Source organism: Paroedura picta, chromosome 4 (assembly GCF_049243985.1).
Source record: "Paroedura picta isolate Pp20150507F chromosome 4, Ppicta_v3.0, whole genome shotgun sequence".
Lineage (NCBI taxonomy): Eukaryota > Metazoa > Chordata > Lepidosauria > Squamata > Gekkonidae > Paroedura > Paroedura picta.
Window position 1 is genome coordinate 123,334,214 of NC_135372.1, and position 24,954 is coordinate 123,359,167.

The following is a 24,954-nucleotide window of genomic DNA, read 5'->3' on the forward strand; positions in this document are numbered from 1 at the left end:
ACGAGGCCCCCGTGGATGTTTTGCGGCCACGGGCTAAGAGCTGATCCTGAACGGGCTTCCTTTCTCCCTTCCCGGGAGAGAGGCGGCCGGCTGCGAGGCCCGGCGCGACTTCTCCGGATCTTTCTGGGCGCCCAAGGAAAGAGGAGGAGCCGCGGCCCGGCCGGCGCCCGCCCCTCGCCCGGAAAGGCAAGCGCTGCTGGGGCGGTCTGCAGCTCGCCGCCGGCTCCGGCTCCTCCGCGTTTCCTCGCCGGCCTCATGGCTCCTGCGTCGCGGATCTCGGACCTGCGGCAGGCCGGCAACGAGCAGTTCCGCAACGGGCAGTACGGGCAGGCGGCGGCGTTGTACGGCCGGGCGCTGGAGCTGCTGGAGACGACAGGTAGTAGTAGTGGCGGCGGCAGCGGCGGCGGCCTGATCCCAGCCAGGCCTCAGCGTGCCGGGTGGGGAAGCCGGGGGGAGAGGGGCCCGGGGCGCGGGGGTCGCAGCCCCTCCTGGGTCCGGTGCTTGCGGATTCGCCCGTCTCCCCGCCGCCCCGCGGGCAACCGCCATAAACAGATCTCCCGCTTCAGATCCATTTATATACATTATACACGCCGAGCCGCAAAGAGGAATGGGGAAGCTTATATTCTTAATGATGATGATGGCACCACCGGGTGTTGAAAAATGGCCCCTCGCCATAATCATGAGTCACTTCCTGCGCTTCTCTTACCTGCCTACACGACAGCCTTGTGAGGGTTATACCAGGGGCCCGTCTGGTCTGGAGTCCTGCTTCACAGAGAGGCCCACACGCAGGCCATAGAAGCCCCGGCCTTCTTCCCTTGCTGTCCCGGAGGTGGAGGCTGTTTTTAGTCATCCTGCATAGTTATTGCATTTAGTGCTACCCCCCTTTTAGTAGGTATGAAGTTAAGAGAGAAATGACTAGCCCACCAGTTCATTAGCAGGATGGGCTATGTACTTGATGCTCCCTGTTTAATTCCCATTCCCTTAAGTTGAACAGACCATCATCAAAGTAGGAAAGAGAGGCTGCTCAGGTATAGTAGGGAGGTGTGAGCTGAATGAAACACTGATCTGGTTTGGTACTAGGCCACCTGTTGTAGCTTGATTTTCTAATTTATGCCTGGCTTACATTGCTCTCGTAGTTCTAACTCTCCTTAAATGGGCACGCGCAACACTTCTCTCTCATTTTTTTGCATTGTGAGGCTCAATCCTGGTTTGAGGATTCTGAAAAGGTAGAAGAGTTGGCTCTTATATGCTGCTTTTCTCTACCTGAAGGAGTCTCAAAGCGGTTTACAATCTCCTCCCCTTTCCTCTCCCTACAACAGACACCTGTGAGGTGAGAGAGCCCTGATATTACTGCTAGGTCAGAACAGCTTTATTAGCACCGTGGCAAGCCCAAGGTCACCCAGCTGGCTGCATGTGGGGGAGTGCAGAATCGAACCCAGTTTGCTAGATTAGAAGACCGCACTCCTAACCACTACACTAAACTGGCTGTTATTCATATATTGCTCAGCATAAGATGGTTCTCTGCCCTAAAGAGATCAGATGGGCCCTTCTAGTCTAAATCACCTGCAGTGGAATCAGCATCCACAGATTGTCCCTTGAGGTGCTGGGGGAAACTGTAGGATTGGGATTTTGGCCCCAACATGCTGTTTTTAATAGGGGATTAAGCATTTTATGTATTTTATGTGGAGTATTTTTATGTAACCCGCTGCGAGATGGCTTATCCTATAGCAGCGGGTAATAAATCTAAATAATATAATAATAATCTAACACTTGCTATAAGGAAGAAAGGGAGGGGAGGTGGGAATAAAGCATAGGGTAAGTATGCATTTGTTTTTGCTCCATGTACTCAGGCTTAGCTTCAAGCAGACAATGGGAAGGCATAGAGACAGGTCCTTAAGAGTCAGTGCATTTGGGTACCCAGAATAGGTTAAAAACAGTACCTGATGGCAGAATAGAAAAACTCCATCCCATTAGCTGGTTTTGGGTGCTCTAGGCTTTTACCAGCTCTTTAGGTAGGGCAGAGATGCTTTATGGTCCTCTGGTTTCATAGGGAACCAGCCTCCTTTGTCACACACTACATATTCCTGGAATTGTCATGGAGTGCAGTACACCAAATGTGGTAGAGTGCAGCGGATGTACAAGCGGAAGATGTTCACGTCTTCATGATTGCCCAGACTTAAGTTACTGGTGACCTCTGAAACCTCCTCCCCAGCCTTAGACTTATTATGTCAGCAGGCTGTCTGCTGCAGTCATTGTGTCATAATGAGGGAGTTTGGGTTAGTGGCAGAAAATAGATGCAGATCTGGCTGCCGGCCGGCTAGCTGAACCACTTTCTGTTTCTTTTCTTCTGTGTGCTTCTGGCTTGAGTTGGGAGAGGCAAAGGCTGATGACAGTTATCTTCAGTTTCGTTTCTTTGCATTCCTCTTCGACGTAAGGTGAGGGATGGAGGCTCATTGTACCACTTTCTCATTTGAAACAGAATTTGCCTCTTGAAGAACAAACCGGTCAGTGTTAGGAACCAGTGTACTAAACAATTTGTACAGTCTTGGAGTAGGACACTATTTAGAAAGGCTCTATAAGATTGTGGTACCTCAACAGTTTCCCTCTTCGTTTTCTGCGCCAGAATAATCTCGGAAAGCTGTTTGTGACAGAATTTTCACATAAAAGTATGAGTAATCGCTCTCATTATTTTATTTATTTATTTATTATATTTATATACCGCCCTCCCCGGAGGCTCAGGGCGGTTTACATAAGAACAACAACAGTACATAAAACAATCTATAAACATGTGAATAACTTTACAATAATAACTAATGGTTGTAACCGTATAACAATGTAACAGTATAAATAATATAGGCAATACAACAATACAAACAGGTCTCCAGAGCATGTTGGTGGACATCTGAGTGGGGGCAGGGGAGGGGAGCAGGGGCCTTTCAGTCGCTGTTGATTGCGTCTGGTCTCAACCAAATGCCTGGCGGAAGAGCTCCTTTTTGCAGGCCCTGCAGAACCGTTTAAGCTCCGTCAGGGCCCTGATCTCCTCCGGGAGCTCGTTCCACCAGGTGGGAGCCAGAACAGAGAATGCTCTGGCCCTGGTTGAGGCCAGGCGGACTTCTTTAGGGCCAGGGAACCTTAACTGGTTGGTGGCAGTGGAGCGCAGAGCTCTTTTGGGGGCATAGGCGGGGAGGCGATCCCTCAGGTACACTGGGCCCTGAAAGTAATTACCAGGACCTTTAGTCTGATCCGGAATTCAACTGGCAGCCATTGCAGCTGGTGAAGAATAGGCCGGATGTGAGACCTCCATGGTGTTGCTGTGGAGATCCTGGCCGCTGCATTTTGAACCAGCTGTAGTTTCCGGGTCAAGGCTAAGGGCAGGCCTGCATAGAGCGAGTTACAAAAGTCCAGTCTAGAGGTGACTATCAAGTCCTATCAAGAATGAAGGGGAGTGTTATGTTCCACTTAAAAAAAAAGCACAAGTAGGAATTGGGTTGGTGCTCTCAGGAATGGTAAAGTAGAACATGGCAAAAGTTACCTTCCTTTTTTACAGGCCACAAACATACTTTGTTCCTGGATATTTGTACTGAGTTACGAGGAAAGCCATAAGAAGCACTTCTAGACATTTTTGGAGATAATGCAGATCCAGTGTGTGGCAGTGGATAGAATCTGGGGCTTTAATTGGGAACTTCTGGCTCCATTCTCCTTTTAAGTGAAGAAATTTGTTTTGTCAGAAATCCTACACACTTTTAACTGAGAAGTAACCCCACTGAACTCAATGGACTGAGAAATTGTGCTTAAAATTGTCCTGCTGGAACTTGACAACTGCCTTTCTAGCTAACCTATGAATAAGAGAAAGATAAAGGTCTAGTAAACAAATACTTGGAGCACAAGGAAAAAATAAGGGCTGTGCATGTGCCAGAAAGGAGCATATCAAACATAAGGATGAAAAGTATAGAAAAAAGGAAGCATTGCTAATGAAGCCCTGATTTAGCGATGTTGCTAATAAACCACCCATTTTCTTCCCTAGTGGTGCCTTCAGCCTGCCATCATAGTTTCAGGGCTTGGAAGATTTTAATAAGCAGCAAGAACTACCTGATGGAGGAAGAGGAGGTGGTTCTAACACCTTTGCTGCCACTGAAGATACTGGTCCATCACAGATATCCAAATTGGGTTATGTTTTGCTTAGATTGCTGTAATACTCTTTATACATATGGCTGCCTTTGAGACTACTCAGAATATTGCAGCAGATAGTTTAGGAATCTTCTGTGATTAACACATTCCCATTTGTACTGAAAGATGCTATCAGCTTGTTTCCAGATGCTGTCCTGAGGGTTGGTTTTGTCTCATAAACCAGCTTTAGGCTAAGCGACTGCCTTTTCCCAAATCAGCCTATCCCCTTAGCTCTCTATTGGAGAGTCTGCTTCTATGGCCTTTGCCTCCAGAAGTGTTGTTGGCAACTAGGGGGTCACTTCCATGGGACCACTGAACTTTTGGAGCACTCTTGCTGAGAGCTGTTTGCTTGATGTCATCTGTTTTCTAAGGGCTGTAAGTGCATTCTCACCTTATCTTCCCTAGTAATGGATGGGCCAGTGACACATTCTCAGCCTAAGATACCTCACAGGGTTGTGGTTAGGATAAAATGGAGGAGAGGGGAATGCTGTAGGTTGCTCTGGGTCCACATTGGGGTGAAAGGTGGGGTAGATTTGAAATAAATATATAAAAAGTATATATTTCTGTTCTTCATCCTTTCATCAGGCTGGGTGACTAGGACAGTATCCAGCAGATTTTGTGACAGAATGGGGATTTGATCCCAGGTCTCCCAGATCCTAAGTCTGATACTCTGATCACCACTACCACCCCCCAGCACTATACACGCTGGCTTCTGTAGGTTTAGGTTTGCGGCTTTTAGCTTTTAAATTACTATATTATATATAATACCAGTTTTATTTATAGAACAGACAGGCATTGTTAATGTGACTTAGTAATAGGAGGAAATAGTGGCAGGTTTTAAATATGCGAAGAGAGCAAAGCACAAAGTGGCTTAAAAGAATAAAACAGTTCTAAGAGAAACACTCTTTGTATAGAAAGAGGGGAGAGAAACCTAACTGTCTAACTGTTCTGTTGTCTTCATTCACTCTGGTCTGGAGGCAAGCAGAGAGGAAGCGTGCTCAAAGGGGCAGGAAGTCTCCAGTTAAGCAAATCAGAACACTCAGGACACTCAAGGAGGATATTTGAAAGGGAAAAAAAATTAGGAAATTCTTAATCTAAACATGCCAGCTACATATCTCTTCTGATACACCCTGTAGGATATTTTTCTCAGACTGCTGACTCATGCACACTACAGATCTTGTATTTTCCAGCAGAAGGTGGGGTAGGAATTTTTTCATTGCCTGATGCTCAAAGCCTGTCTTACTGTCTCTTGGCCCAGGAGATGCATGTACAGAAGAGAAGAGTGTTCTTCATTCCAACCGTGCTGCCTGTTACTTGAAGGATGGGAACTGCAGTCTCTGCATTAAGGACTGTTCTGTGTAAGTAATGCTTGTTTGGCAGAGAGGAGAACACATCACTTTCTTGCTAAATGTGTGTATTTACAGCTCTTCACAGGGAAGCTGCTGTTCTGCTAAATTAGAATCTAGAAAGATGTCCCTTGAGGCAGGGGAGGCTGGAAAAGACTGAAGCACCATCTCACGTCTTCTGCTGTCCTGGGAAGGAGAGGCCTTGTCTGAGTGGTCACTTTTTGCCAGGAGAGAAGGGGTCATGGCTTGAGGTTCTTGTCTGGTATGCTTTCTTGAGTTGCTGATCTTCCCTAATAATTGGAAGAAGAAAGCACAGAGACGATTGACTGCTTCATATATAATATAGGAAGTGACCCACATGTTCTCCCCACCCAGAAGCATGATCTATCTCTCTGGCAAGAAACTTCTGCAGTGAGTTGAACATACTGAGGGTTCTCTCTTTCCTTGAGACCACAAGGAACAAGCCAGCACACTGTTCATAAGATAGCCTTATTTATTATATTTCTGGACTTTTTTTCTTGTTGCTCAAAGCAGTTTACAGTGAAACAGTACATTAATACCAACCTGACATATTAAAACATTAGCATACTTAAACACCCTTAAAATCAAGTCAGGGAAAAAGCCTTATTTCAACTGGTATCCTGTTCCATAAGTATTCTTTCCTGCGCATGCGCAGATCTTGCTTTCTTTATAGACGAGCTTCAAAGCCTGTTCCTAAGAACAGGCCTTGAAAGGGCCTCCTCCCCTGGCCAGGCAGCTTAAGGTGGCTTTGGGCCGCAGCTCGCAGCCGGATCAAGTGGGGTGGGCAGGGGCTGGGCAGCTCCTTAGCAGGCAGTCAGCAGGCTGGGAGGCCCTAGTTAGGCCCAGCCTAGCAGGCCAAGAGACCCTCATTAGCAGGACCTGCTTAGCAGGCAGGGAGGCACTCGTTCGCAGGCCCTAGCAGGGCAAGAGGCCTGCGAAACCACAACCCTTTGCCCAGGGCCCTCTCCCCATACCTTCTGCTGGCTCCAGGCACTGGAGTGCGTCTAAGAGCAAAGAAGCTAGAATCAAGGGACAGAGGGCGGGAGCTGCAGGGGCAGGGCCAATCAGGGTGGCTGCACCCTGATTGGCCCTATTCCAACTTGGACAGCCGGACACATTCTGCTCCCCAGGTTGTTTCACAAATATATAGAGGAACCATGGATGTGAAAGGAAGCAAAAATGTTATATTCAGTATTTTACTATTATTTTGCCACTGCATTTACACTATACTGTCCGGTTGCTATTTGACATTGTTTTAATTGCTGGTATTAATAATAACTGCTGGTAAACAGTTCCTATTGCTTTGACGGTTTTCAATTATTTCTTGTGCACTCTAAAGAGCGATTCAGTTGAGAGTACAGGTGAAAAAAATGATTGAAATAGACTAATGGAAAAGGGAGAGGCCTCATGAGTGCAAACAGGTGGAGTCAGTTGTTCCATGAGCAGGCTTAAGGTGTGGGTGAGCATGTGGCCTCTCCCCACTGAAAACTGTCTGGCAACAGGATGAGGCAAATGGTCTGTTGGCAATAGTTCATTCCCACAATTCTTTATGGCTCAGCTATTTGATTCAAACCATTTCAGATAATATCTATCAGCCCCTTGCTCTTTTAAGAAAATTGCCAAATGTCCCATGCCGTGTCTCAGATATTGTGCTATGGGCAATATTTGGTCAAATATCTCTGGAAGTGAAAGCATGACATTATGCTTATAATCTGAGAGTAAAAGATATTTTTTTTTGCTGAGGGTGGTTTATTAGCAGCCTTGAAATGGGATGCTTTCAGATCCAGCTGGAGGAAAGCTATCAATATATATATCAAGTTATATAAATGAACTCGTACCCATTCTGGAAACCCAGGGCCATCAAGAAACCTGCTCACTACACCCCACCATCTGTAACAGCCTTATGTTTATGAAATGCCAGCTAACCGACTGTTTCCCGCAGGAGGGACACAAGGAAAGAGGGCTGTGTCTGCTCCTCTCTTTCCTATCTCCCTCCCCCACTACACTCCAGCACCTTCTTGCCCCACTAACACCCTTTCTTCTCATTCACTTGCTTTGAGTCATGTTGCAAGGCCAGAAGGGCAGGGGATGCAAACAACACACTGTGGTGATCAACCAGGGCTTATGCCTCTGGTTTGGCTTCCAAACTATTCTGAAAGCCATGCTTCTGCCATCAACACTGGGCAGCTGAGGAAAAATCACATCAAAATCACAAGATGTCATAGTCCCATTGTATACAGCACTGGTCAGACCACACCTGGAGTACTGTGTGCAGTTCTGGAGGCCTCACTTCAAGAAGGACGTAGATAAACTTGAAAGGGTACAGAAGAGAGCGACGATGATCTGGGGCCAAGGGACCAAGCCCTATGAAGATAGGCTGAGGGACTTGGGAATGTTCAGCCTGGAGAAAAGGAGGTTGAGAGGGGACATGATAGCCCTCTTTAAGTATTTGAAAGGTTGTCACTTGGAGGAGGGCAGGATGCTGTTTCTGTTGGCTGCAGAGGAAAGGATGTGCAGTAATGGGTTTAAACTACAAGTACAACGATATAGGCTAGATATCAGGAAAAAAACTTTCAGAGTAGTTCAGCAGTGGAATAGGCTGCCTAAGGAGGTGGTGAGTTCCCCCTCACTAGCAGTCTTCAAGCAAAGGTTGGATACACACTTTTCTTGGATGCTTTAGGATGCTTAGGGCTGATCCTGCATTGAGCAGGGGGTTGGACTAGATGGCCTGTATGGCCCCTTCCTGTGATTCTGAAAAATGATGACAGATTGCAAATCATTACATTACAAAACAAACTAGACCCACATGTCAGTGATTAAATCAAGGTAGGCAAATGACTGAACACCGCTTCTGCTTTCACTGCTCAGTATCAGGGCTATGGGAACCCTGCTTTCGGTTTCTCTTTAGGCACCAGGGAAAGCATTTCTTAATGAGCCCCCAGGGAGGGCAGTATATAAATTAAATAAATAAATAAATAATAAACAAATAATAAATAAAGCATCATTTACGGTGAGCAGCAGCATACTTCAGGAAGGGTCTCTTGCAGTGCCCAGCATGTCTGGAGATTTATTCTGCAGAGCAGTGGCAGCGTTGTCACTCTTAACTGGGACCCCTTTGAGACTACCTTCCCCTTCTTGTGATAAAAGGATAGAAGCTGCATGGCTACACAAAATCACAACGGATGTACTATAAAGCTGATAGCACTGACATTTTTAATATTCACATGCACTTTTATGTTTCCCGCTCTTCTACCAGAGAAAGCCTTTGATACGGCTTTTATCTTAAAATTAATTGTACGGATTTTAAAGTTATTTTAATGCATTTGATATGCAAATAGAAGAGCCTCTTGTGGCACAGAGTGGTAAGGCAGTCGTCTGAAAGCTTTGCCCATGAGGCTGGGAGTTCGATCCCAGCAGCCGGCTCAAGGTCGACTCAGCCTTCCATCCTTCCGAGGTCGGTAAAATAAGTACCCAGCTTGCTGGGGGGTAAACGGTAATGACTGGGGAAGGCACTGGCAAACCACCCCGTATTGAGTCTGCCATGAAAACGCTAAAGGGCGTCACCCCAAGGGTCAGACCTGACTCGGTGCTTGCACAGGGGATACCTTTACCTTTACCTTATGCAAATAGAATGGTGTGAGCTGCCCTGAGGCCCCTGGGGAAGGGCAGCATACATATCAGAAAATAAATAAATATTTAGAAAATACAGAACTAGAGTGGCCTCGATTCTGGTTTATCCAGACATCTCTCTTTGAATGCATCATTTGACATACGAGTCCTGATGAATCTAAGATATCTTCTTTCACTTTTGAAAAATTGGTTTAAGAAAAGGTGAGACTTTGCAATGGGTCAGTAAAGCTTTAAGCAAGAATTGTCTTTCCACTTTGTTGAAGTGTAGCACAGTGCGATAGCTTTAAGTAGCCCAACAGAAATGCACACTGTTCAGACAGTCAGCTGTCCAGATGAATTTCCACTAACCTGAGTTTATAGCTTCTGCTGATAACTCCCCCCCCCTCCACTTTCTTCACTGATTTTAGTGCCTTGGATCTGGTCCCTTTTGCAATCAAGCCCCTGCTGAGGCGGGCAGCAGCTTACGAAGCTCTGGAGAGATACCAGTTAGCCTATGTGGACTACAAAACTGTATTACAAGTTGACTGCACTGTACAGGCTGCGCATGATGGAGTCAACAGGTAATTTCTCCGTTTGCTGTGTTAAAAGGAACACTTTGGAGACTGTGAAATGCATTCAGTGTATTTGGATGAAATGTTTGCCTTGGGGCTCAAACACCTTGCTAAATTATGATTCCATCCTCCTCCACTAAGGTCAGCATAAATGTTGTCCACTGTAAGCTAAGTCTAGAGAGGGAACTTTTTCCTCTGGGGAGGAAGTGTTTCTGATATTAAGCAGGACGTGACTGACTATAGGGTCCCAGTAGTGAGTTTCTTAGAAGCAACTGGATTTTCAGTGTTGAGACAAGTGGGCTGGATAAGAGGCACTTGATGCAACAAGATGGATCATCCTCAGCAAGGCGATTCTCATCCCCTGTCTCCTCTGAATTGCTAGCTTTAGTTTTTTATGAAGTTTGCAGCCCTTTTTGTTGCAGAGATGTAAAGTGAAAGGCATGTAGCTGCCATAAAAAGGGCTACAGGCTTGCTTTTAAAAATGGAAGTTGGGCAATTCAATGGAATGAACAGAGATCGCTCTGACGTTACAAGTGGGGAACCCACAAGGACTTCAATAGATGCAACTCTCCTCGGGATTGCAGTGCAAGAAAATGAAGGTCAGTCCAGCCATGCTGTCAGGATATGGCTTTTGAGCCCTGAATAGATATTGCAGCATTTGGGATGAGGAAGGTAAAAGTATTCAGACTAGCCGGCTGAACTCCATTTCATCACTAAGGAGACCTGTAGATCAGGGGTAGTCAATCTATGGTCCTCCAGATGTCCATGGAGCTCATGGGAATGTTAGTCCATGAACATCTGGAGGACCACAGGTTGACTACCCCAGCTGTAGATGACACTTTCAGCCCTTACAACTACAAACTGGAGAGCCAGTTTGTTGTAGTGGTTAGGGGTGCGGACTTCTAATCTGGCATGTCAGGTTCGATTCTGTGCTCCTCCACATGCAACCAGCTGGGTGACCGTGGGCTCGCCACGGCACTGATAAAACTGTTCTGACCGGGCAGTGATATCAGGGCTCTCTTAGCCTCACCCACCCCACGGGGTGTCTGTTGTGGGGAGAGGAATGGGAAGGCGACTGTAAGCCGCTTTGAGCCTCCTTCGGGTAGGGAAAAGCGGCGTATAAAAACCAACTCTTCTTCTTCTGCTGCTGATATGTTTGAGGCTATTCAGTGGAGAAAACACCTGGCTATTTGGAGTACATCAGGTGAAGGGGCATACCAACTGCATGGGGTAGCCTAATCCAGTAAAAACAGCTGTGTCAGAAAAGAACTGTATAAACAAATGGATCTCCTTTTTCAGAATGACCAAGGTCTTATTGGAAAAGGACGGCCTCCAGTGGCGCCAGAAGCTGCCACCCATCCCCAGCGTTCCTGTTTCTGCTCAGAAAAGATGGGAGCCTCCTATAGGAAGACATGAGGCTACTGCAAGAAGCAAAGCAAACAATCCTGCACCTGTAACAAAGCAAGGTGAGTATTCAAGGTACCCGCAAAAAAAACCGCATTCAGGGTCTGATAGACAGGCTGAAACCTCCACATCCAATCAGCATTCCGATTTGGGAGGAAGATTTAATCTGGTAATGCTCCACCTGCAACCTGGGGGCATGTTTTAGGGAGTTCTGCCTTCTCGGTCAGTAGAGGAAGAGATCTTGGTATGGGCTGTGCTGCCTTCTTGCTAATGCTCGACCCCTCCCTCCATGCTCCATGGGCAGAGGCACCTCCACAGCTCTATCGCCTTGTTCCAGAAAAAATGCTAAAAGGTCTGGGGAAAGTAGCAGTAGGTCCCTCCACCTCCCACTTGTTAGCACCCGCGATGAGGAGTAAGAAGCCACTGCCCCAGACAGGGGACCCCCAACAGCACCAAGTGGTGCCAAGCTATCACAAGAGGACGGCATGGCTGCCTCATCACCCAGGGCCCCCTGAAACAAGCCTCCATGGTGACAGCCAGCACCTCTGCTTCAGCTGCCACTCTCCAAAGCACAGGCAGGAGACCCACTCCGCCTCCAAAGCACTGTGATGAGCCTGTCAGAGGAGCCACCCACACCCCGCTTCCCCCAGCCCACTAGCAGGGATGGGAAGGGATCTCTTGGGGAGCGGCTGTTCCTCTCCCCCATCATCACTGATGCGTCTTTGTTCCACCTGGGCTTCTGCACCTCCATATTACCAAGAAGGTAAAGATGTTAAAGAATGGGGGGGGAGGTGCAAAGTCTCTTTGAGACAGAATCTCTTGAGACAGAAGGATTTCTCTTTGCCCTTGTCTCCAGGAAGAGCTGAAAGAAGGAATCCAGCAGAAGTAAGCAACATTCTTAGTAATCCGGCTTTCACTGCTTGGATTCCCACAGCCACCCTCAGGTTCAGCCATCACAGTTCTTACAGCCAGTTTGGGGTAGTGGTTAGGAGTGTGGACTTCTAATCTGGCATGCCAGGTTCGATTCTGCACTCCCCCACATGCAACCAGCTGGGTGACCTTTGGCTTGCCACAGCACTGATGAAGCTGTTCTGACCGAGCAGTGATATCAGGGCTCTCTCAGCCTCACCCACCTCACAGGGTGTCTGTTGTGGGGAGAGGAAAGGGAAGGTGACTGTAAGCCGCTTTGAGCGGCATATAAGAACCAACTCTTCTTCTTCTACATGCCCACTGCAGCATGAGGCCGGCACTCAATGCCACCATCTGTCTCCAGAGCAAGATACCCTGCCCCCTCTGGCCATTCAGAGTCACTGCCCTCTGCCTCAGACTCTGTAGTTTCTTAGACAGTGGAGCTGGGGAGTGGGAGGTGAGGAGAAAGTCACTGTTTGACTGGTTGGTACAGGTGGATGTCTTCCACAGAAGTTTGGAAAAACATGAATGGGGAATGCAGAACCTCCCCAGAATAGCCTTTGCAAATGTGTGTGTGTGTGTGTGTGTGTGTGTATCACACACTCTGCCTTCAGAACAGGAAGAAACAAGCCAGACAAGGATACCTTCCAGTCCACTGATAAAAAGAAACTCTCACAGTAAGTCCAGAGTTTTGATCTCTGGATATTAGTTGTGTGAAGTAGGTCAAGGACAGTGCTGCACACCATGACCATTTAGCTAGATGCAGCCCAGCGGCTTAGTGTGACCTGCCAGATGTTTGATGGCTCTTCCTCCCCACCCCCATCAGGCAGCAGAAACAAGAGATTTTTTTTTAAGACTGGTAGGTCCAGCATACATACCTGCTTGATTGTATTTGGCTTGCTGAATTGCAAGGTCTACCAGGTTGGTCAAAGTAGTACCTTTTCTTTTCAGACATCTGGAGCTTTTGTACCCCAGTCTCTGTTTCTCACGCCTGTATCACAAAAATGTGCTGAAAACCCCTGGGGCTACCGCATAATACAAATAGGCTGAATGTTGTGCTGTCATCAGTTGAGTAGCTCTTAGTTAGAGGTCATTAAGGCTCTGCATGGGAAAATTTTTATTTGTATCCTTGTAATATCACAAATTGTCCTTAATTATTATAATTCCACATCCCCCCCCCCCCAAGCACCACAGCCTGGATTCTAATTCATTCAATGGGCAGTTGTAGCAATAAATGTGATCCTGATTTGTTTTCCAGCGCCTCCAGTTGCTACCAGCGAACAAGCAAATAAGCTGAAGCTAGAAGGAAATGAATTTGTGAAAAAGGGCAACTATAAGAAAGCCATCGAGAAGTACACAGAGAGCTTAAAACTTCACAAGCTGGAATGCACCACTTACACTAATAGGTAACGCTCAGATAATGTTGTCACATAATGTTCCCTTCTCCACCCTGGGCAGGATATTCAAGGAAACCTGTTTGGATTGTCCTGGGAGTAGCAGGAGTGGGTGTTCATTCATGGATCCTTTATACCAGGGATAGTCAAACTGCGGCCCTCCAGATGTCCATGGACTATAATTCCTATGAGCCCCTACCAGTGTTCGCTGGCAGGGGCTCATGGGAATTGTAGTCCATGGACACATGGAGGGCCAGTTTGACTACCCCTGCCTTATACCATCCTTCACTTAAATTTAAGCAAATTAGCACCAGTCAGGGGCACTGGGGGAGAAATGGAAGAGATGAGAAGAATTGCCAACTCCTCTGCCAGGGCAGAGGATCCTCCACTTCCCTTTCCTGATACCACTCAGAGCCGAGCCTCTCTAGGAATCACTGAAAACTCTATGCTTCTATCATAGTGTTTCTGGCAATTCATAGCGAGGTGTAGTGTCACTTCTAGTTTTCCCCAGGAGTGACTCATGCTGCTGTTGATGTCCCTCCTGGCACCTGCCTCTCCCTGGCACATTCAAGTCTGCTGGTTGCGAAGGTGGGCCTGGCAATCTTAGACAAGTGCTCCTTATTTCTCAGGCAGTGCTTGCCTGCCTTTTCATAATGCTGTTCCTACTTCTTTTACACTAAAACTCCTCCCTTTCTCCATACTGCAATGATAGATGTACAGCATAGTTTAAAGAATCAAGCACAAGAACATTTTTTAAACAGTGCAAAATTACAGAGGGCGATTTAAGAGCTCATAATTAGTGAAATAGCTCAGCACATCATGCTAAATATCCATAGAAATGGCACACTCCTAACTTCCACTGGTGGTCCATCCCAGGGAGATCCAGAGCCCCGTGATCAAGCCAGGCAGTCTGTTGCAGTGGCATTGTAATTAAAGAACAGTGTTGCCGTCTGATGTTGAAAGCAATGCAACTGGTCCAGGTCTTACCAGGAAACATGGTCCTTTAACCCTATCGTGCCCTGCAAAAGCAAAACTTTTGGTTCATCTGACATTCGGTGGCTAGGGCAAACCAAGCCAACAAAGACAGTTTGTAGCAGGCTTTCTCAATGGATGGAGAGCATGATTGTTCCTACTTTTGGTATGGATCCTATTTACGTAGCTCAGTAGCTTCTGTAGTATGGGACATTCCTGCAACATGGTAATGCAGCAGCCCTTCCCTTAGAGAAGCATGTACAATTGATGACCTTGGCATTTTCAGTATTAGTGGACCAATACAAAACTCGCTGATGAGGCAACACAGAAACCAACTCTTGAATGCTGGCCAGTAATGCGGCATGAGCTTAGATTAAAGCAGGCAGAGAAGTCAGTTCTGATATTCCACCTGCTCTTCATGACAGGAGAAGAAAATTGGACATCTTCCTGCCACTTCTGACAACATTTGACACATGAACCTTCCATGCAGCCACTGAGATCAGGGAAAGAATGGAAGATAGCTGTCAACAGAGAATTTCCAGGGTCTCAGCTTTAGAAGGAGCTCTGTTTCTTTTTTAAAAAATCCTGCAGTTTGCCAGTGAAGTACACTCTTTCTGTATCCACATAAGTGGGTTGCATCCTTGAAGAGAAGGATTTCCACCTGTGAAGCATGGCCTTCTCATTCCTCCCCCTGCAAATTGCTCCCTGAAACATTGATTCTGGAGGACAGGGAACACCCAGAAGCAACATTTCAGGAGATTTGGGGGGCTGCAGTGGTAGGGAGGAGGCAGGAGAGTGATGCTCCACGGACATAAATCTTCCGATCCCCAGAACCACTTTGTTGGTTCTAAGCCAGTGTTTATCTGCTTGCTTAGCAGTGAGTATCCTTTGGGAAGAGCAGCAAAGGGAATTGCATTGACTGTTGAGCCCTGTATGAACATATAACCTGCCTGAACTGGTTAGGGCAGCACAGCCTCAAGGTGGCCAATTCCTGTGTGGCTTTGAAACAGATTCTCCTTCAGTCAGATTTTTTTTCCTTTATAAAAGTATCCTTACACCGTCTCATGTTGCTAGTTGAAAATTATTATTTTTATTTATTTCTACAAATGTCTGGCTTTTATTATTGAGAAAATACACATACCTGCAATTCCTGCTGACCTCCTGTAAGCCAGTTTAGTGGCTGAATTGGGATGCTGCAGCTGCATGGCTCCTTGTTTGCTGGCAATGATTTTTAATATTAGTAGAAATCTGTTTTCGTGCTGTATGCAGGCTGCAGATGTCAGCTTTCTGGATTTCCCCGGGCATAACATTCTGGGACCTTTTATTAACTCTGCTTACTTATGCCGCAGAAACAACATACAGGCCCTCTTGCATTTTTGTTATGATGCTAACCTTGACAGATAATATGTCATATAATGCAATTATATGACACCGCCCTGAGACATCACCGTGAGAGATAGTATATAAATTGCATGACTGAACAAATAAATTGTTATTTGCAAAGCTTATATTACTATTCAACACAAGTGTACTCAAGAGCAGTTTGCATAAAAAGGCAGAAAGCAACATTCAGAGGGATGCCTCTCCCCTGCCCACCCCGGCAGCCGCCTCTCTCCTTTTGATGCCTCTCCCCTGCCCTCTGGTAGCTTCAGCAGTGGCAGCTGGAGCAAAAGGGGCCTTCAGAAGCCTCTGCTAACCAGGAGAGATGAGAAACTTTCAGATCACCAGCTCCTTTTGATCTGCAACTTGTGCATCTGTGGGAGCACAGGGTTGGAACTCTCGGGAAGGTTTCCCCCCTGCCGAGGAGTCCTTACCAAAGCACTAAAATTACTCCTCATGGTCCACTTGCACTAAGGAAAAAGGACTGTGCTGCCACTTACCTTTTCCGTGTACCATTTCAAAACCAAAGTACATTTTGTACATTCTGATGCTCCGTAAGTGGGCTGTTAGTTCTCTCACAGATATTTCAAAGCACTATGTGTGGATGTCTCTCTACGGCTTGCAAAGCAGAACTGCACTTTGTACATTTTCCTCTCTGTTCACATAACCCAGTACCTATTACTGCTGAGCTGAAAGTTGCTGCGTGGAATCTAAATCCTGGCAAGACATCCAATGCAGGAAAATTACAGCCTTGGTAGCTTCTGGGAAGAGATGTGGCAATGAGAATGGTGTCTCGGTGGCTGGGAAGAAGATGGGTTGCAGGCATGCAGTCTTTCCAGGGTTCATCACAGCTCTTCAATAATTCAGACTAAATCATATGGGGTGGTGCAGGGAAAGCTGTGCATCACGCTGTATCGAAGACAGTATCCCATACTTCCTCCCGAGATCTCCTGACTTTATCCTCACAACAATTCGGCGAGGTAGGTTAGGCTGAAAGGTGCTGACAAAGGTTACCCAGTGAATATCATGACAGAGAGGTGATTTAACTTGTGGCCTCTCAGATCCTAGGAGAGAGCTCAAAAAGCTGCCACCAGTTGGCTTGTGGAGTCCCTTAAGGGGCAGTTCACGTTCCAATCTTATTCAATATCTTTATCCGCTCTCTTGCTCAGCTGGTGCGGAGGCTTGGGCTGGGTTGTCATGATGTCGGGAACCCGCTTGCTAACTGAAAAAACAGGGTGCCCCTTGAAGAAAACGTCACGCCAGGCCGGGTGGACGATACAACAGGAACAAGCTTTATTTCAGCAACGTGGAGTCCGCTGGTATGGAGTAAGAGCTTCCACCGAACTCCAGGTGGAAGCTCTCTTTTATACAAAACCCACCTCCTTTGGCTGTATTGCCCCACCCAGTACTTCCGGAGGGAACATGCTGATACAATCATGACTCATGCACATATGCGAGGTTTTCCGGGGTTCCCGATGGCCCATTTTCCTGGAACAAAGGGCCATCTCCGGGCCCTTGTCAAAAGGTGGAGGGGGACATTGAGGTTCTTTAGCGGCCATTGCCACCTCAACGATCGGGTGGGGCGCCCAGCTGCCGGCTTGCCTGTGATCACCATGCCCTACCTCCGTGATCGCGGGCGCCTCTGATGGCGGGGTTCGGTCTGGTTCCCAAGCCACCAAGGACCGAACCACGACATTCTGCCCCCCCAAAGGTCCATTCTCCAACCCCCCGGGACGGCCAGGATACCGCTTGTGGAAACGTTCAGTGAGTCGGGGCGCAAGGACGTCCGCTGCCCAGACCCATTCCCGGTCCCCCAAAGCGAAGTCCTTCCATTCCACGAGGTACTGCAACTTCCCCCTGTGGAGTCTAGAGTCCAGGATATCCGCCACCTCGTGGTGCTCCCCCCCCGGCAGGACCTCGGGCGCTGGCGGGGAAAACACGGGGTGCCAAACGTCACCGTCCGGAGTTTTTTTTAGAAGGCTCACGTGAAAGACGGGATGGATGTGCCGGAGGTTCTTGGGGAGCTTGAGCTTGACCGAAACTTCGTTGATCGGGGCCAAGACCTCGAAAGGCCCCAAAAACCGAGGGCCTAGCTTCTTGCTGGGCAAATTCAACCGGAGGTTCCGGGTGGAAAGGTAAACTCGATCCCCCGGTCGGATCTCCTCAGCTGGTCGTCTCTTCCGGTCGGCGTCCTCTTTCTGCGCTGCCTTGACTTTGTGGAGCTGCTCCTGCAGCGACTTCCAGCAGCTCCCGGCACGCTTCCCCCACTCGCGAAGGTCGGCCGATTCCCGGGCGGGGACCTCTCCAAGCTCCGGGAAGTGTCTCAGGTCTGTCCCGTAGACGACGGCAAAAGGCGACATCTCCGTGCTGCTGTGGTCTGCGTTGTTGTACGCGAACTCGGCCAGGGGGAGCAGGGGCACCCAGGTGTCTTGATGATAGGAACCGAAACACCGCAAGTACTGCTCCAGTACTTGATTAACCCGCTCGGTCTGCCCGTCCGTCTGGGGGTGGTAAGCGGAGCTCAGCCCTTGCTCGATGTCTAACAGGCGCAGGAAAGCTTGCCAAAACCGGGACACGAATTGTGAGCCCCGATCGGAAATCACCTTGTCCGGCAGCCCGTGCAGTCGGAACACGTGATCCAGGAACATCCGAGCCAACTGTGAAGCACTGGGGACACTGGCGCAAGGAATGAAGTGGGCCTGTTTGGAAAATAGATCTACCACCACCCAGATCACCGTTTTCCCCTTGCTGGGAGGCAAGTCTGTTATAAAGTCCATAACCCCCCTAGTACCCTGTCGAAGTCCCTTGATCCGACTCTTTGCCTTGTCCTCAGCCTGGGGGTCCTGGAATCGTCGGCGGAGCGCGACCACGAAGTCCTGCAGGTCCTGAGTTGCCGGGTCGCCGCGCTCGGCCAACCCCAGGTACCACTGACCCGCCTTGCCCTGGAGACACGAGGCCACCCCCCAGACCAAGTCCTCGGAGTCCTCATACCGGTCTCCATATCTCCGGGCATGCGTCAGCGCGTGGAGGAGGAACTGCGGGAGGTCGTCCGGCGTCCCGTCGAAACGCGCCTTAAGCTCTGGGGGGGAACGTTTTGGAGAGTAGTCCGACCCCCTCCGGATCCGGGATTCTCGGCGTCCGCCGTCTCGTCCTGCTCCGCTCCACCGGCTACCAACTTGCCCAACGACGCCGTGCCGCTCCCTGCCTTGCACGTCGCTCCTGCGTTGGTCCGGCTCTCGCCGCCCCGTCGGCTCACCTGCTCCCCCGAGATCCTCTGCTGTCTCGCCTCTCCGCTGGCCGTCTCGCCTACTCGGGACTGAAAACTGCTCCGGGTCGGGGTCCGGGGCCCGCTCACCAGTGCCGGGCTCGTCCTCGTCGCTGGAGGCGTCCTCACTCGACGCGATCCCCTCCGCCGTTGTATTACCAGTCCCTCCGGGCCCGGCCCGAGCTTGCTCACGGGCTTCAGCTGCCTGCAAGCGCCTGGCCAAGTCCGCCATGGCCCGCCGCAGGTCCTCTAGGGATTCCTCAGGTCTTACCGGGCGAAGCGCCTGCCTCAGCTGGGTGTCCCAGGTTGGGGCCAACCCCCCAGACCTCGGCGCGCTCCCCGCCGTGCTTGGGAACCCCATGGCCCGGCGCCTTCCCTTGGCCGCCGCTGCCGAGGGTCTCGGGGTCCCGGACAGCTGGTCCTGGCCCCCCGATTTTCGGAGGAAATCTCCCGGGGACATTAAACCCATGTTCCCGGGGTTCGTGGGGGTCGAGACCGCCTCGTTGCTTGAAAACGCCATCTCTGGATCCGTCCCGATAAGCGCTCGGATGCGATGCCGACCCTGGAGTTCGGTGGAAGCTCTTACGATGTCGGGAACCTGCTTGCTAACTGAAAAAACAGGGTGCCCCTTGAAGAAAACGTCACGCCAGGCCGGGTGGACGATACAACAGGAACAAGCTTTATTTCAGCAACGTGGAGTCCGCTGGTATGGAGTAAGAGCTTCCACCGAACTCCAGGTGGAAGCTCTCTTTTATACAAAACCCACCTCCTTTGGCTGTATTGCCCCACCCAGTACTTCCGGAGGGAACATGCTGATACAATCATGACTCATGCACATATGCGAGGTTTTCCGGGGTTCCCGATGGCCCATTTTCCTGGAACAAAGGGCCATCTCCGGGCCCTTGTCAAAAGGTGGAGGGGGACATTGAGGTTCTTTAGCGGCCATTGCCACCTCAACGATCGGGTGGGGCGCCCAGCTGCCGGCTTGCCTGTGATCACCATGCCCTACCTCCGTGATCGCGGGCGCCTCTGATGGCGGGGTTCGGTCTGGTTCCCAAGCCACCAAGGACCGAACCACGACACATAAATATGCTGATAACACCCAGCTTTTCCTCCTGAGGGATGGCCGCCCTGACTCTCCCCTAGAAACATTAGCCAGCTGCCTGGAAGCAGTGATGGGGTGGCTTAAGCAGAGCCGTCTGAAGCTCAACACTTCAAAGACAGAGGTCTTGTGGCTGGGCAGGAAAGGTCCAAGCGAGGAAGCGTACCTAACCAACCTGGATGGAGTATGGCTAGTGGCTCAACCTAGCGGTGATTCTTGATGCCTCCCTTTCCATGGAGGCTCAGATCAGGACGGCAGTGCAGTTGGCATTTTGCCACATTCACCAAGCCAAACTACTAGCACCCTATTTGGCCCCGGAACAACTAGCCACAGTAATCCACGTGACAGTCACCTCTAGACTGGACTTCTGCAACTTGCTCTATGCTGGCCTGCCCTTATCCTTGATCCAGAAACTACAATTGGTCCAGAATGCAGCTGCCAGGGTCCTCAGAGCAACACCTTGGGAGATCCCACATTCAGTCCATCCTCCAGCAGCTGCTTCCAGTCAAATTCTAGATCAGGCTTAAAGATTTGGTTATCATATTTAAGGCCACACACAGTCTGGGCCCAGTGAACATGAGGGATCACCTGTCTGCCTACCCCCCCCCCCAAAGAGCATTATACCACTTCCAACTTCCTGGTGATCTCTGGTCCGATGGAAGCCCGCTTGACCTTAACCAGGGCCAGAGCTTTCTTCATCCTGACCACCACCTGGTGGAATGAGCTCCTAGAGGACATCAGGGCCCTGACAGAACTTGAACCATTCTGCAGGGCCTACAAAAGGGAGCTGCTCCACCAGGCATTTGGTTGAGGTCGACCCAAACTACCACCTCCCATCGCCCCCCCCCCCAGCCTCCTTCCTACAACCATCACTGCAGACTCACCCACCCCACTGTGCCATCAGTAAGCATTGATTTATTGTTCTCCCCAATGTTCTGTCATTCCATAATGTTATTGTTATTATTGTATTATAAACTGAGTTTTTTGTATCATTCCTGTTTGATGTAAACCACTCAGCCTTTGGGAAGGGTGGTATATAAATATATAATAAATAAACGTTGTAGCCACTGTACCACAGTGCCTGTAAACTGAGCATCTGTTGCACATGCTTCTCCCAGCACCCCTTCATGAAAATTCCAAAGGGTGGCTGGATTTTCACCCAAATGCACTTAAATCGTTCATTCTGTGTGTTTTCTGCCCCCCTCCCAGAGCTCTTTGCTACTTGAATCTGAAGCAGTACAAGGAAGCAATTCAGGATTGCTCAGAAGCCCTTAAATTAGATGCTAAAAACATCAAGGCGTTTTACAGACGAGCACAAGCATATAAAGAGCTCAAGGTAAGGAACCTCCTACTCACTTTGGAGTGCATTGCAGGGAAGATCGTAATGCGCTGCTTGTTTTGAGTGTTTTTAAAAAAAACTTCTTTTTTTGCTGTGCAGAGTGTTCTATGTACTTTCTCCCAGCTGTATGAGAGGCATGTGAAAACCTGCTGCAAGGCAAAGTCCACTGGGGAGTTTCCACCTGAACAAGGATTTCACTCTGGTTATATGTAAACTGGGTAGAGCAATGGCAGAGCCCACCTTCACTCCCCCCCCCCCCCATTTCAACAGCTTATTCCACTTCATTTTGCCTCTGTTATTCTTTATAGCTGAAGCAATTTATCAGTGTGGGTTTTTAACCCCCACCCTTCTTCCAAGGAGGCCAGATGACTAACATGACATCTTAAATGTTTTGTTATGCAGGCTAGTCTGAGTCCTTTTGACTGAAGATCTCCCAGTGGTAGATCATGGATTTGAATTTTGGGTCTCCCTGGGTTCTAGTTCAGTGCTAGTCCGTATACCCCACTGGCAGTAGCTCCTGCCGAGCATTAAAGAAATAGGTTTATTCAAAACATATGAGAAGAGGCTACTATGGATCACTGTAACCACGCTGCAATTAAACATAAGATTGTTTCTGTACACCAAGTAGCAGCAAGAAGCGGTGAAGTTTCTTCAACCAAAAGCTGTTCCACTGGGTGTTTTTTGTAGTTGTGGAGAACTACTAGTTTTTGCTTCCCAAAAGCATTATTTGATTTTATTTAATCATAGAATTGTGGAGTTGGAAGGGGTCCTACAGGCCATCTAGTCCAACCCCCTGCTCAGCATAGGAATGTCTCTCACCAACAGGCTGTCCAAAAGCTCTTGCTAATGCAGATTTTTGCCATACTCCTCCCTATGGTCTCAAGTACCTACACTAATTGTTTAAAATTATTTCCAGAACTACAAATCCAGCCTGGCGGATATCAACACACTCTTGAAAATTGAACCAAAGAACGCTGCTGCTCAGAAACTACAGCAAGAATTAAGCAAACTTTTAAAATAGTGGCTTGAGAACAACATTGTGGTCTTCTGAAGATGACACTTTTGTTCCCTGTAAAAACTGTCATCAGGACCAGGCTGAAGGCAAGGCCTGGTAGGAAATCCCGCCTTCCGGATCTGCTGACACCAATTGGGTTTCATGCTATATATTTAACAATGTTATTCAGTCTATCAAGCCTTCAGAAAGTTCAGAGTAACCTCTGAGGTTCTTAACTTCCTAGCAGTGTTACTGATTCTTAGGAACTGGGGGGAAAAGATCTCTAACAGATGAAGCAAAACAGCATGTCAAAATGTTGAATTTCTGAGATGCATTTACAGAGAGACGAAAGAACGTCACACTTGCTGTATTGGTCTACCGATTTGCCTGGGTAACAGCTACAGTGTAAGTGAAAGGCTTGGGCTAATGCAGAGGGAGAGGGAAGCGAGAGCCTCAAAAGTTGTGCGTTCTTTGCCTTAACTTTCGTGCACTAGGCTACACAGCAGCATTTGGCCCCCAAAGTATCATTTAAGAATTTCAAAGTCTGCCCCCCCCCCCGCTTATTACCAAAGAAAGAGCCCATGAAATCTTAGCTTGCTTTATCTTTTGCAGTCAACAGCTTTTGTTTGTTAACCTCAGTTTCCTTAAGGTTAAATGTGTGTATGTGTTTTGTGCATGCGGATGCACACTATTGTACACGGCCACTTTTATTTCTCCTACTGGGAGGAATATTAACTTTCTTGTCACATAATAGACAAAAAACAAGGCAGAGCAGCATGGACACACTTTACCCCAAATCTGGATCTGTAGCTTCTATTGATTCTCAAAAATAAGCAAATTATTAAAATTGGGTATCGACCACTTCAGACCACAGGGAAGAGTATGACTCAATGCTCCTTTAAAAAAATAAAAGTTCCATTCTTTTGGATGCATTCAACCCCTCCTGCATCATCTGTTTTGTAAGAATGGGGCTTTAAATGATTAGTGGTAACTAACGAAGCAGGTTGGACCACACCTCCTTTCCCTTTTCACGGAGTAAGATTTAAATGAATGCTATTCTCCGCTCTTTCCTTGGAACTCCTGTAAGATTAGACTAAAGGAAAGTTGGTGTATGGCCTTTTAGCATAGGATAGGCACCAAGTTCCTCCTCGTACTGATGCATTGTAAAACAATGCCAATGGCAGCTGCTTTCTTATTGTTTGCAAACTTTGTGAGTAGGGGGGTGATTCCCCCACCACTCTTTGGTTTTGTTTTTCTGTTTAAGGAATGAAGCTGGATTCTGGCATCGTAAATTGGTCCACATTCTGGGTGTTATTTTGAACTTTTAAATAAACAAGTTTGGTTGACTTTGCTACTCTCTGTGGTTTCTGATAGTAAAAAAAAAAAAGTCAGCTTTGATGTATCCAGTTACAGTGCCAGCTGTAGTTTGCAAAGGCGAGATATCTTCATGAACTGGAAACCACCCCTTGAGTCCTCCAAGATCGAGGAAGGAAACTGCAAGCTGCATTAAGATTAAAGTCTGAGTGTTGAAATGTTAAACCATTCCACCTGCAAAGTGCAAGCCTATGGAATAGGAGATTGATCAATAGGAGTAGCCTGTTCAGCCAAAGCATAAAATACCATACTCAAATCTGTATGCATTCCATCCAAACCAAAAATGTGCTATTAACCTCTAAGAGGGCTTTAAATTAAAAGTTGCCTATGAATTCTCATTTATTCTAGAAAGGTCAGTGAAGCCCACCTTCTCTGGAGGGCTGCAAATCCAGTATAACGTTTTCCATGGAAGCTCTTACAATTTTGTCAGAGGAAATAATGCGGTCCCTTCCCAAGTAATTTGCAAAAGGATCCAGACAAGGTTTGTCTCCTTGTCCCTCCAAAAATTATTATTGAACAAAGGATTTTGAGACACTTAGAACACTTCCTTTAAAGTAAGAGAGAGTACCTTGTCTCCACATTCAGCTGAACAAAGCCATAGAATGAGCAGAAATGGGAATAATTTTTTAATGTTCCCCCAGGATTTTTTAAAGTACACAATGGCATAGTCCATTGTATGAGTATAAAGTTCTGCAGCTGGGTCAGAAAAATGAGAAGCATGCCTACTGGATGGGGGATGCGCTTCTAGGCAACACTGTGTGTGAACGAGACCTTGGGGTACTTGTGGAATGTAAACTAAACATGAGCAGGCAGTGTGTGATGCAGCGGTAAAAAAGGCAAATGCCATTTTGGGCTGTATCAACAGGGGCATCACATCAAAATCACAAGATGTCATAGTCCCATTGTATACGGCACTGGTCAGACCACACCTGGAGTACTGTGTGCAGTTCTGGAGGCCTCACTTCAAGAAGGACGTAGATAAAATTGAAAGGGTACAGAGGAGAGCGACGAAGATGATCTGGGGCCAAGGGACCAGATCCTATGAAGATAGGTTGAGGAACTTGGGAATGTTCAAGCCTGGAGAAAAGGAGGTTGAGAGGGGACAT

At 48.0% G+C, this 24,954-nt stretch overlaps 2 protein-coding genes across 2 annotated transcripts in view; one reads left to right on the forward strand and one right to left on the reverse strand.

The window, feature by feature from the left end:
• Positions 1 to 2,201, reverse strand: part of STK4 (serine/threonine kinase 4) — an 80,155-nt gene extending 77,954 nt beyond the window's left edge. The window contains exon 1 of the mRNA XM_077335485.1: positions 1,941 to 2,201. Coding sequence (XP_077191600.1) covers positions 1,941 to 1,966 — 26 coding nt within the window. The 5' untranslated portion in view covers positions 1,967 to 2,201. The remainder of the gene's footprint in view (positions 1 to 1,940) is intronic.
• On the forward strand, positions 1 to 23,820 carry TOMM34 (translocase of outer mitochondrial membrane 34). Its single transcript, XM_077335486.1, has 7 exons — positions 1 to 376; positions 5,426 to 5,525; positions 9,572 to 9,724; positions 11,015 to 11,181; positions 13,287 to 13,434; positions 21,351 to 21,477; positions 22,397 to 23,820. Exons 1-7 carry the CDS (start codon positions 16 to 18, stop codon positions 22,499 to 22,501), a joined length of 1,161 nt encoding a protein of 386 aa, XP_077191601.1. The 5' UTR covers positions 1 to 15; the 3' UTR covers positions 22,502 to 23,820.
• The last annotated feature ends 1,134 nt before the right edge of the window (positions 23,821 to 24,954 follow it).